General features: G+C 35.2%; 1 protein-coding gene across 1 annotated transcript; it reads left to right on the plus strand.

Moving 5' to 3' along the window:
• The first annotated feature begins 1,464 nt into the window (after positions 1–1,464).
• On the plus strand, positions 1,465–3,820 carry LOC125194640 (methionine aminopeptidase 1A-like). Its single transcript, XM_089057726.1, has 9 exons — positions 1,465–1,563; positions 1,678–1,729; positions 1,819–1,860; positions 2,154–2,215; positions 2,312–2,410; positions 2,649–2,722; positions 2,804–3,139; positions 3,212–3,300; positions 3,444–3,820. The coding sequence occupies exons 1-7, from the start codon at positions 1,524–1,526 to the stop codon at positions 2,900–2,902; spliced, it is 468 nt and encodes a 155-aa protein (XP_088913852.1). The 5' UTR covers positions 1,465–1,523; the 3' UTR covers positions 2,903–3,139; positions 3,212–3,300; positions 3,444–3,820.
• Positions 3,821–12,899: the final 9,079 nt, after the last annotated feature.

Consider the following 12,899-nt stretch of genomic DNA (forward strand, 5'->3'; position numbering starts at 1 on the left):
TTTGACCGGACACGGGTTTTAAGAAATGTAATAGAAAGTGAGTTGAAAAAGTTAGTATTGGGTGAGTCCTACTTTTATATACTACTCCATTAGTTTTATATTACTACGTGAGTGAGAATGAATTAGTTGAATATGAGTTCTATTAAAAAAAATGGTAAAAAATAAAATGTAACAAATTCTATGGGACAGATGAAAATGAAAAAATGTAACAAGATATAAGAGACGAAGGGAGTATTATTATTCCATTTTAAGCTGCAGAGAATTTGAGTTATATGATTAGTAGATATTGATATTATTATTACTTCCTTTGTAATAGGCGAAAAATTTCTATTCCGCACAGTTATTTACATACCTTTTCCAACTTGTGAGGTGTGATTCGTTACTTTCTTAAGTTGCTAACTTATCAATGCAGTGTAAACACAATGAAATTGAAATGTCAATATAAACTTAGTTGATATTTTAATACACTGTGTTGACATTTATATTTAAAATGTCAACATAGTATATTAAAATATCAACATAAATTTGTGTTAACATTTAATTGAATAAAAATATATCAATAATTAATAAAATAATATAATTTGTTATTGTGGCGTGTCCACACTGAACAAGTATTTGTGGCTGTGCCGCGTTATTCTAGACACTCTAAGAAGACAGTCTGACATAGACTTTATGACACTAATGTTAATTGGGCTTCCATTAATTATGGAATTGGCTGCAATATTGATGATAATAATGCCTATTCTTGATAGACGTCATTTTCCTTTGAGTTCCCTGTTTCAAGGCATCCTGGAATTCTCGTAACAACAAAAATTTTGCACAACCAAAAACTAGTTTATTTATATAAAAATAGGTTTATTTATGCATTTTATTAAAATATATAGATTCATATATAATACATGGAAAGTGTATAATATTATGGTCATATATATAATTTATGTATATTTTTTTTAATTTTTTGGAACCATTAATTTTATTTAGTGCATACTTTATTTCAAAATTTAAAAATAATAGAAAGAAAATTCAAATATAAAAATAAAAATGAGGTTAAATGCTAATAAGTCTTTTTAACTTATCCACTTACTATATTTATGATTTTAATATATAATTAATACATTAAATATTAATATTACCTTATTTTGGTTGTACAAAATTTGGTTGTTTATCATTACTCTTCCATAAATTTGTTCACTCAAATTCAAATTCTTCTTCCCCTGCATCTGAAAATTCTGGTGAAAGAAATTCGGGCCTGCCCAATGATGGCTGGCTTTACTGCCTGCGCAGAGGACAATCTCGGACACCGAAAATTCCGCATTTTGACTGGACAGGGTAATAATTACTTCAACACTTCACTGCAACTTGTCTTCTTGAGAGTCATTATTATTGTTTTATGCATACAGTATAGAATATTATTTTCAGCATTCTAGTTTTGACTTCCTGTTAAGCCTTGCATTCTTACCTCCAGACTGCAAGGGAAGTTTTGGATGCTGCTGCTCGGATAGTAAGACCTGGAATTACTACTGATGAGATTGATGCTGCTGTTCATGAAAACTATTGCTGCTGGTATGGTTTACATCCCTCACATAGTCTCATTTCACACTGTATATCTCTACCTGCTGAATTTTGTTGTTTCTTTGGAAGATAGTGTTTCTGTGTTCACTTTAATTTTTCGTGCAGGAGGATATCCATCTCCTTCAAATTATCATTTCTTTCCCAAGTCTTGCTGCACGTAGGTATTTCTTACTTATAATTTTCTCTCAATGTTATTTACATCACTGTCCCTAAATACATCAGAATATGAACTCTTAACTCTCTCAGGTCAGTAAATGAAGTTATCTGCCATGGGATTCCTGATGCAAGGTATGTTCTCAACTATATGTATGATAGATGCTAATGTGTAGCGCATATATATGGCGTCTGATGCACTTCTCATGACTTGGTCTTATGAATCTCCCATACTTTCCTTCTGCTCTCTAACTTGTTTCTCCTCGGCTCAAGCACTTGGGACCAACCATGAAGCCAGCCTTTTGCTTTTGAGATATATGTAAAAACGCCAGAGGCCCAGACGTTGTGTATAATACTTGTAATGAACATGGGTGATCATTCTATACAGGGAAAGTACATTCTCACTCACATTTGTTTCTGTCGTTCAGGATATTAGAGGATGGTGATATTGTAAATGTAGATGTGACTGTGTATTATAAAGGGGTACATGGTAAGGATATACATAGCCAACTCAAGATTATAGTTATTATGTATATGTTCATTAAGTACAGAGACTAAATGTTTTTTTGCTTGCCTGCTTATGCAGGTGATTTGAACGAAACATTCTTTGTGGGTAATGTTGATGAAGCATCTAAACGGTTGGTTCAGTGTACATATGAATGCCTGGATAAAGCAATAGCAGCTGGTAAGTGTTTGCCCTTTATGTGTCTCGTGACATAATTCTTTTATTATTTAGTTCTCTTTCTCTGGCTTTCCCAATTTTTGTGTGTACTTTTCAAATCTCACTCAAACGATCATGTGAACTCTAAATTAATGATTGCTGCTAGTGCTTGTTACTTTAATAAGTTCATTTGTTTCCCTGCTTTATATCTGCGGAATCATGCTGCTGACTGTTTATTGTGTCTTATCCATGCTTTCTATAGTTAAACCTGGGGTGCGTTTTCGGGAAATGGGGGAAATCATTAGCCGGCATGCTTCTATGTCTGGTTTCTCCGTGGTAATGGAGCTTCTCTTGTTTGTAAATCTATGAACTTCCATTCTTACTTACTTTTGACATTACTGATATATCATTCTGCAGGTGAAATCTTATTGTGGTCATGGAATTGGCGAGCTCTTCCACTGTGCCCCAAATTTACCCCATTATGCAATTATCCTCAAAGTGGAATTGAACTGTTAACTTTTACCATGCATTGTTAAGAGCATAGTTCTAATGAGGCATGTTTGTTTAATATATTGTCGCGAAAATTCAAATGACTGAGATAAATGAACTCATGAGATGTCTTTGCATTAGGATTCATCTTTAAGTATCTTGTAACTTCACTTTCCCATAGGGCCTTAACCCAAGCAGGAAATAACGCTGTTGGAGTGATGAAAGCTGGCCAGACATTTACCATTGAACCTATGACAAATTCTGGTAGATTTTAGTTGCTAAACCTTTGCCCTGTGTTTGAAACTTCTGTGGTCATCTAAATCACTTTCATGGTAGGTGTTTGGCGCGACCGGATGTGGCCTGATGGATGGACTTCTGTAACTGCAGATGGGAAACGCAGTGCCCAATTTGAACATACACTTCTGGTAAAAGCTCAAGTTCTCATTATATATCACTACATTCACCATAGAAGTTTACATGTTTAATCTTCATTGATCAGTATTGCACCATGTCTAATTTCCTGACCAATATCAAATACTAGAACAATTGGTTTACATGAATCTTGCAGGTTACAGATACAGGATGTGAAGTTCTTACTTATTCGCAGTGGCAAGTCCATAATAGATGGATTTATGGTCCAGGGGGTGATTGGTGAGATAACTCAAGCAACATTTTGCAACTGCTTCAGGAATGTGGTTTTCCCGTTGCTTACTAGTTCGGAGTGGCAAGGTGTTGTATCTTTGTGTGGTGGTTATCAAATTTTGAGTTAAAATTTTCCAAATGTTTATAACTTTCATAAACAGAATCAGATTACAAACGAAAGAGCTTGAGTTTTCTTATTTATGTGATTTTATAGATTTGTGGGATTTCCAAGCTGACAAATGTTCTCATTCTAGAATTTGATAGTTGATTTTTTATTTAGAGTTTTCTAGCGTGTTGTATATGTTGCTACTAATTTTGGGTATAAATTCATAGTCAATTGAGCATTCAGGGATAATTTGTTTTTGTATTTTTAATAGGATAGGACTAAAAAGTTTTTTTTAATCAAAATGTACACAATCGATTTTAGACTTTACTCTTAATTATTATAGGATGATCCATCTGAGAATCTGAGATCATGAATCTTACATTTTTATCTAATTTGATGGAGGAGTTTTTAACATTGTTTCAGGTTTGTTTAAAAACATAAACAATATAAATTTCAATTCAAACTACTTTTAAATTCTAAATCAGGACGTCACAAATTATTTTTAGACTAGCTTTGAGAATTTCATCTATATACTTCTTCAAAAAGTGAAATATACCATTCCAAAAAATAACATATTCCAAAGAAAAATAAAATAATACTAGTACAAAATGCATTAAAAAAAATATAAAGTGTAATACCTTCTCAAATACTTTCTCTTTTGGAGAATGATTTTTCATGAAAAGAAACAAATATACCTCTTCAAAATAAAAAAATATATATATTAACTTCTTAAATAGAACCTCTGCCTATAGGAATGATTTTTCATTTATAAAAAGTAAATATGATAGTTATTTAACTTTAACTCTTCATTTATATCTTCCTTAGAGAATCTCTAAGAAATCCATTATCACATAGTACTACAAACGCATCTAGCCTCTCTCTCGTTACGCATACATAATGCCTCAAAACGCCAGCCGCCCGCACTTTCAATTCACAATAATTCTACGAAATAATTTGGTGCATGTGGCTTAAGTTATTAGTTTGCGTCTATTTTAAACTAATTGCTGTTCACAATAATTCTACGTGATTAGTATCAATTCTTGAGTATTAATTTTGTTGACACTAGTAGATCATACAAGCATATTCATACTTATTACTAGTAATATTCATTTTTCTTGCATGCATATCCTTTCGAAAGTTGTAGGAAACCAGAAAGATTTAGATTAAAAAAAAAACATGTAAAATAGTACTAAAATTTTCCAAATATGGAACGAGCATTCGACGATATTTTATCTACTACTTGTTTCAATTATGCAAGACAACAATGATCTTCATCTGGACCTTGACCCGATATTAAATTTTATGTAATGGAGTATATATATTAAAAATAACAATCACGTTTGTACCCAATATACCTTTTGCAAGTTCTTTTTTTTACCCAATATACAGAAATGAAATGAAATTATAGCGTCGAAAGTTCCCTGTAGTGTAAAGGTCTATGGATCCCTGTTGTTGTTAAAAACATCATATTTTGTTGTGCACAAAACGAACAAATATAAGGCATCAAATAACAGACCCATTTCTATTTTTTATCGCTTTCTTCTATATTTCATTCTTATTTAACATTATTAAGGAGTATAATTTTGATTACTAAAAAACATTGTAAAATCTAATCATCAAAATACGCATTTTTGTAATAAAATGATTATCTCAAAAATATGCTATCCTTATTTCATTTTTATAGCGAACTACTCCTACTAGTACTATTTTATAAAATAGATTATTTCAACAACATGTAATTAGGGGATATTTTTTACCATACAGTTTTTGAATATTAATGAGTTAGCAGTTTTATTCCAGAAATAATAATATAATTAATATTTTTATAATTACATGTTACAATGTTTTAATGGAATAGTATTTAAACTAAGAGTAAAAATATGAAAGAAAATGAGAAAAGATTGATTATCAACGCGTGAATACGCGCGAGTATGAAATTTCCTAGAAATTGCCGTAATTTTTCACAACTCCATTCATCGCAAAAGACTGCCATAAAATTATAAATACCAGCTACCAAAAACCATAATCACAAACTAAAAAAAACTAGCTAGCCTCTGTATCACGCAAACACACAATTCACAATGCCTCAAAACGCGAGGCGCCTGCATTTGATCACTCAGCAATTCAGTAAACACACCACCTCCACAATCATCGTTCTCCTAGCCTTCCTCCAGCTCAAATATCAGTGGATTCAAGGCCCTAACCAGTCTCCGTTCTCGACGCATCCCATCGCATCGCACGTCTTCATCTCCACCTACGTCCTACACTACCTCGCCTGCGTCGCCACGCTCCACTTCCCCCACCACCGCCTCGCTCATCATCTGCTCGTCTCCTCTGGATATGCCTCGGTCGCCGCTCTCTTGTCGGTTTTCCTCCAGGATTCCGCCTCCTTCTTCGTCTACGCCGCTTTCGGATTGCTCTCAGCCGCTCAATTCATGCTTTGGATTTGCCGGAGACTCATCGAGGAGGATGCTGCCGCAGAGCGTTGGATTCGGAGATGCCGGATTCTCCATTTCTTCAACACTGTATATGGAGATTTGGGGGAATTTTTAGGGCAAAGGATATTGCCGAGATTGCCAGTTTGAACGTGTATAGCAGTAGAAACAGCATGCTCTATTTTCTTGTTTTTTTAGTATAGTTTATAAGTAACTTTTACACTCTGATTAAATGAATATTCCACTGAATTTTATTTTATTTTCTTGAAAGTCTTACTATAGTTAGAAGGTATTTCTCAATGGATAATCAATATCTTGAGCTGACTTTGGCTTTCAAGATGCAGTTGTGTACCCCACTTTTATTTGTTATTTGACCAGTAGTGGAGGTATATTTAAAGGCCATGTTGACTGAAGTAGTCTATGTCTATTTCAAAAAGTTATTATGACATTTTGCAACTCTACTTAAATGTCGAGCTAATAAATGCAAATTCATCCTTAATAATTGAAACTTTATAGAGATTAGAGAATATACTTTTTTATTGTTTTGCTACTTATTTGAGTTAGCGCATAAAGTATAGGAGTTAGAATAGTTTAGGCGTTCATGTCGATTAATTGATGTACTCCTCGTTAGTGTTAACTGTTAAGAATGTTATGTTGCTAACAAATGCAATTTAAGAATAATTTCCTCAATAGCTCCAGTTTTCATCGATAATATTTCTTGTGTGACAGTTTATCAACTTCTCCATATCACTGAAAAATGCATGGGGAGGGGATAATGGGCCGCACATGAATTAAATGACATTGTACTAATGATCTACCTATAGAGATTGTTGGGTTCGCCATAGAAGATCTATTCTAGATGATCATTTGATTTACATCTACACATGTAGAGAAAGCTAGCATGCTTGAAAAACCATAAACACGATGACATGCATATAATTAATAGATACATAAAATCATGCAATTAAATATATAATTAAATAATAAATCAATATAATGCAATAACATACAAAGCGTACTATATAATTCAGGAATTGAATTCAATCACAACTTTAATTCTGTCACCACTAATGATCTACATATAGAGATTGGATTCCAATTTTATATTTTAGTCAATCCCAAACTCAAAAGCCCAAAAACAACTATCGCCATTGAAACAAGGTTGCATTGCATTATAAAAATATGGCTAAGCGGAAATAGGCATAAAAAAATTACATCAGGAAAAGTAATTTTTAAATACTCCAAAGCATTGTAATGAGATTTACTTATATCTATATTTATTTAATTATACGGTTAGACATTCTGATTATTTAGTTAAAGAATTTTTAAAAATGACTTTAAATTAAAGACCTTTGGTTTTAGACATTAATTCTTTAAAAAATAGTGTGCCAATTCAAAAAGTCTTACTGGTTAAACTATATTTACTTGTCTTTAGGGGGATAATTTGGTTGAAATATGATGGTCACTAATCCTTTAGGATGTAGATGCTAGTGCGTCTCATTTTGGGTGTAAATTGATCATAGTCGATATGCACGTCTTTTATGTTATATTTGGAAAATACCAAAGAAAATGTTAGGATTACGACAGCATAGCATAATTATATGTGCAACTCTAATCATGTTCAAATAGAAAAAAATTGTCTGCGGATATTGATATATTTAACAAAATGGAAACTTCATTTAATCTAATTTTATTAACAATAGTTTAAGACTTTAAGTGCTACTAAAGCGATATGCTAGTTGAGAAGATCCAATATTTTACCATTCTATATTTGAATAAAATCAGTAACAATATAAGTACAGACAATTGATAAGGTTGAGAGTTCATACTTCATCCATTATCACATTTTCACTCAATATGGTTAAACTTCTAAAATGTGCTTTAAATTCCCTACACAAACATATATTACTATGTCATGTACTGACCCACCCTTAGAAAGAATAGCTTATAAAATATGGAAGTACATTCAACTTTGAGGACATATCAAAACAGTAAAATAGACTATTTTTTGGGACGAATACAATATATTATTTGTTATCCTGGAATGATGTTGGAAAATTTTATTTCTAATAGTTCATCTTTAGATAATTAAAATGATAAAATTTGTTAAACTAAGAGCTACAGAATTTCCTTCCTTTTAAGCATGAAAAACTCCAAAAGCACGTGCTCTTTATCTAAAAACAAAATTCATGGGATCGAACATAGTTAAAAAATTAACACTGACATTGAAAAGTAGAGGCAAGGCAGCAGACCTAACTGACAATAGAGGGCAAGATGAGAAAGAAATGAGAAAGGTTTAGCACAAAATGAAATTAGAGAAAAATCAAATCTAATTAAATTCTTTCACCCTCATTAGCAAAACACCATGGCTGGACCCGACAGAGAGATGATATGCTGGGCGTTCCTAGTGAGCGCCCCCCTCTTTCTCTCTCTCTCCATGTCATATACTCTTTAATCTGTGAAATTCAACTCATCTTCCCTTCTTCAATTCCTGAAATCGATACCACCTTCTCTCCATCGATTCCCTTTTGTTTTCTCAATCAGGGCAATTCTTCCAAATCAATTTCACCTTCTCTTCTTCAATTCTCAATAATGGATCGTTTTCCTCCATGTGTGAAATTCGTCCAAATCAGTATCACCTTCTCTTCTTTAATTCTCTTTCGTTTTTCTCAATATGTGAAATTCATCCAAATCAATATCACCTTCTCTTCTTCAATTCTCTTTCGTTTTTCTCAATATCAGAAGCTATACCAAAAATTACCTCTCTTCCATCACTCTAAATCTACATATCAATGTTTCTTTTTCACTCTCTTATCTGCAATGTCAAATACGTTCACTTTGGATATATTGTGGAATAAGTGTTTGATGAATGGGTAAATCGCATTTGGATTGGATTTGGAGATGCGGAGGGTAATAGAACTGAATTATTTACAACAAATTTGTTGATTGGGGAGTCAAACAGGTTAGGGAAGAGTTTTCATGGTTTTGCTTCAGCAGATATCTTGATCGCGATGATTACCATGAAATTAAGGCCGATGCCTTCCGGAATAAAATTATCATTATTACTTTCATTTTTATTGTATTTTAATTTGTTAATATCCTTTTTTTTATCTCTTCACCGTATCTTTATTGAGAATTTACCTACAAATTATCTTGATTCTTTTTTGCTATCAACGATGCAATCTTTTTTTCCTGAATAAATTCGAGGTTATTGAAGAGTCATCTGATTAGGTAGAAGCTACTCATCTGTTTCTTCTTTTTCAAATATGTAGAATATTTTTGGATTGCAACTTCTTAACATATTTATTATTGAATTACGAAGATGAACGATCGACGCAGAAAAAGATCGACAAGAAAAAATAACAACACACCGGATTTTTACGTGGTTCGACAAAACGTCTACGTCCAAGGGAAGATTCAGTTATGGATGTATTGATCTCACACTCTCTTTGTACAGATTTGGAACAAGAAAGAAATCACTCAAGCTTTCTACAATCTACTCACAAGATTGAATCGCAAGAACTCACTACCTCACTCTTTCTTCACTCTCCTACTTCTGTTACAAAATGATGGTGATTCGTGTGTGATTAAGTGAGCTGGAGCTGAGTATATGAAACCCCTTTCAATCCACGAGCAGTTATAACTAACTCCGGATGCATTCACACATGCACTCGGCTGCACGTGTATCTCACCGCGTCCGGCTTATCACACGCACCCAACCTTGTTTATGTGTGGCTCTCTTGATCATTGACCCCCACAATCTCCACCTTAAGCATGAGAGCCTAAACATCCCTTCTCTGATACTCCACCTATCCTTCTAGATCACTGGGGCAACACATTCACCAACTCCAAGCAACGCTTGAGCTTAGAGTGTGGCAATGCCTTTGTCAACGCATCTGCTGCATTCTCATCCGTGCTGACTCTGAGCACTTCAACCTCCCCTTTATCAATCTGATCCCTTATGAAATGAAGTCTAACATCAATATGTTTACTTTTTTCATGAAATACTTGGTGCTTTGTCAAACAAATCGCACTATTGTTGTCACATAGCACCCTCACAACCTTCTGCTCTATCCCAAAATCTCCGAAGATTCCTCTCAACCAGACACCTTCCTTGATTGCTTCAGTCATTGCAATATATTCGGCTTCTATAGTAGATAGAGCCACAACTGATTGAAGTGTAGACTTCCAAGTTATAGCCGAGCCATAGAGCTTATACACATAGCCCGTTTGGGACTTTCTGCTATCCAGATTTGAAGCAAAATCAGAGTCACAGAAACCAAGCAATGGATCCCTTACTTCATCTTCTTGCTTCTGAAATAGAATCCCAACATTCTTGCTGCCTTTGATGTACCTCATAATCCACTTCAAAGCCAGCCAGTGTTCTCTCCGTACTCCTTCATATACCTACTCGTTACACTGATTGCATGAGCAAGATCTGGCCTTGTGCATATCATGGAATACATGATACTTCCCACAATATTTGAATAAGGAATCTGCTGCATTTTTTACCTCTCTGAGTCAGTTTTAGGAACTTGGTCCAGGCACAGCTTGAAATGCTGCGCCAATGGCACTGACACTTGTTTTGAGTTCTCCATCTGGAACCTCTTTACTACCTTTCCCTGATAATCTTCTTGCATCAGCCATATTCTGCCTTGATCTCTGATTCTAAGGATATCCATTCCCAATTTCCTCTTGGCCTATCCCAAATCTTTCATTTCAAACTCCTTCTTCAATTCCTCTTTGATAGCATTTATCTCTTCCATGCTTGCTGCAGCCACAAGCATATCATCAACATAGAGCACCAAATATGTTACTGCCCTAGCTCCATCAGTTCTTATGTAAACACAACTATCATATGCCGATTTCACAAACCCCACGATACTGAGATGGGAGTCAAATTTAATGTACCACTACCTGCAGCTTTGTTTCAATCCATACAGGCTTTTCTTCAAATGGCAGACTTTGTGTTCCTCCCTTGGCTTGACAAAACCTTGTGGTTGCTCTATGTAGATGGTCTCAACCAAATCTCCATGTAAAAATGCAATTTTGACATCCAATTGATGAAGCTCCCAGTTTCTTTGAACAACCACAAATAGAAGGATCCTTATGGAAGCATGCTTGACAACATAAGAGAAAATCTCATTATAATCAATTCCTTCCTGTTGAGAATACCCTTTGGCAACCAACCCTGCCTTATATCTGATCTTGTTCCCATCTGAGACCTCCACCTTCTTCTTGAAAATCCACTTGTATCCCACAACCCTTTGGGAACTAGGTCTATCAACTAGCACCCAGGTATAGTTCTTCATCAGTGAATCTATCTCCTCTTTCATAGCAGCATACCATTTCTCTCATTCATTTCCTCTCATAGCTTCATCATAAGTGGCAGGCTCTGCAAACTCTATATCTTCTGCAAGACACAAAGCAAAAAATGTCATTTCATAATCTGAGAATTTTGCAGGCAACTTCCTGATCCTTCTTGATTTTTCCCTCTGTGTTGGCTCACTCTGATCAGAACTTGTCTCTTGCTCCTGAGAACTCTGCCCTTCTTCAATCTCAGGTGAATTATGGACTGGTCTTGCAGGCTCCACCTCCACTGAAGCACCAGCCTTGGCCTTAATAAGGCAAGGCATATTCTTCTCATCAAAAGTGGCATCTCCGCTGATTATGAGTTTTCCATTATTTGGTTCTATGCACCATAGCCTAAATGCCTTAGAGCCACTTTGATACCCCAGAAAAATACATCTCAAAGCTCTGGAGCCAAGCTTTCCCTGCTTGATGTGAGCATAGGATCTGCAACCAAAAGGCCTTAACTTGGTGAAATCTGGTGGTCTGCCATGCCATATGGAGTTAGGAATGCCAAAATCTATTGCTGATGATGGACTCATGTTGATCAAGGTTGATGCAGTAGACACCGCTACACCCCAAAATCTCTTATCCACCCCAGAACTTAGCGGCATACACCTTACCCTCTCTATAATCGTCATGTTCATTCTCTCTGCAATGCCATTCTCCTGAGGGTTTCTTGGAGCAGTTCTGTGTCGCTTAATACCCTTTCCTTTGCAGTACTCAGTGAACTGTGATGAGAGATATTCCAGTCCATTATCAGTTCTTAAGCACTTGAGTGTGATCCCCTTCTCTCTCTCAACCAGCAGGTGCCATTCTTTAAAGAATTCAAAGGCTTCTGACTGTTCTTTGAGAATCTTCACCCATAGTTTCCTTGAATGATCATCTATGATAGTCATGAAATATCTACCTCCATTCATGGTGGGAGGCTGAGAAGGCCCCCAAATATCGCTGTGAGCATAGTCAAGAACAGCCATGGAAGTGTGCTTTCCTTTTGGGAATGGAAGCTTTTTGCTCTTTCCCATTATGCACTGCTCCCATTTGGACATATCAACCTCTGCATAAGACTTAATAAGACCTTTCTTGACCAGCTGCTTCATTCCTTTTGTTCCCACATGCCCCATCCTTGTATGCCACAGCTTCAGATCAGCCATGGTCCTCTCACTGGAGTTAGAGAGTCCAGTAACCACTTCTGCTTTCAAGTAGTAGAGTGTCTGCCTTCTATCAGCAGTCATTATCAGCTTTGAGCCCTTGCATATCAACATATGCCCATTATCTGATCTGAAACCGAAACCTCTTGTTTCAAGAACACTAAGAGACACCAAATTCCTCTTAATCTCTGGAATGAACCTTACCTCAGAAAGTGTTATGAGAGATCCATCTCTGAGCTTAAGACTTATATTTCCAATCCCTCTTATTGTGCAGACTTGATTATTCCCAAGCAAGACTGATCCAGATGTTGCTTCAAAATCTTGAAACCATTCTTTGTGAG

Source organism: Salvia hispanica, chromosome 4 (assembly GCF_029641045.1).
Source record: "Salvia hispanica isolate PSC_SH4W2 chromosome 4, Shi_PSC_v1, whole genome shotgun sequence".
Lineage (NCBI taxonomy): Eukaryota > Viridiplantae > Streptophyta > Magnoliopsida > Lamiales > Lamiaceae > Salvia > Salvia hispanica.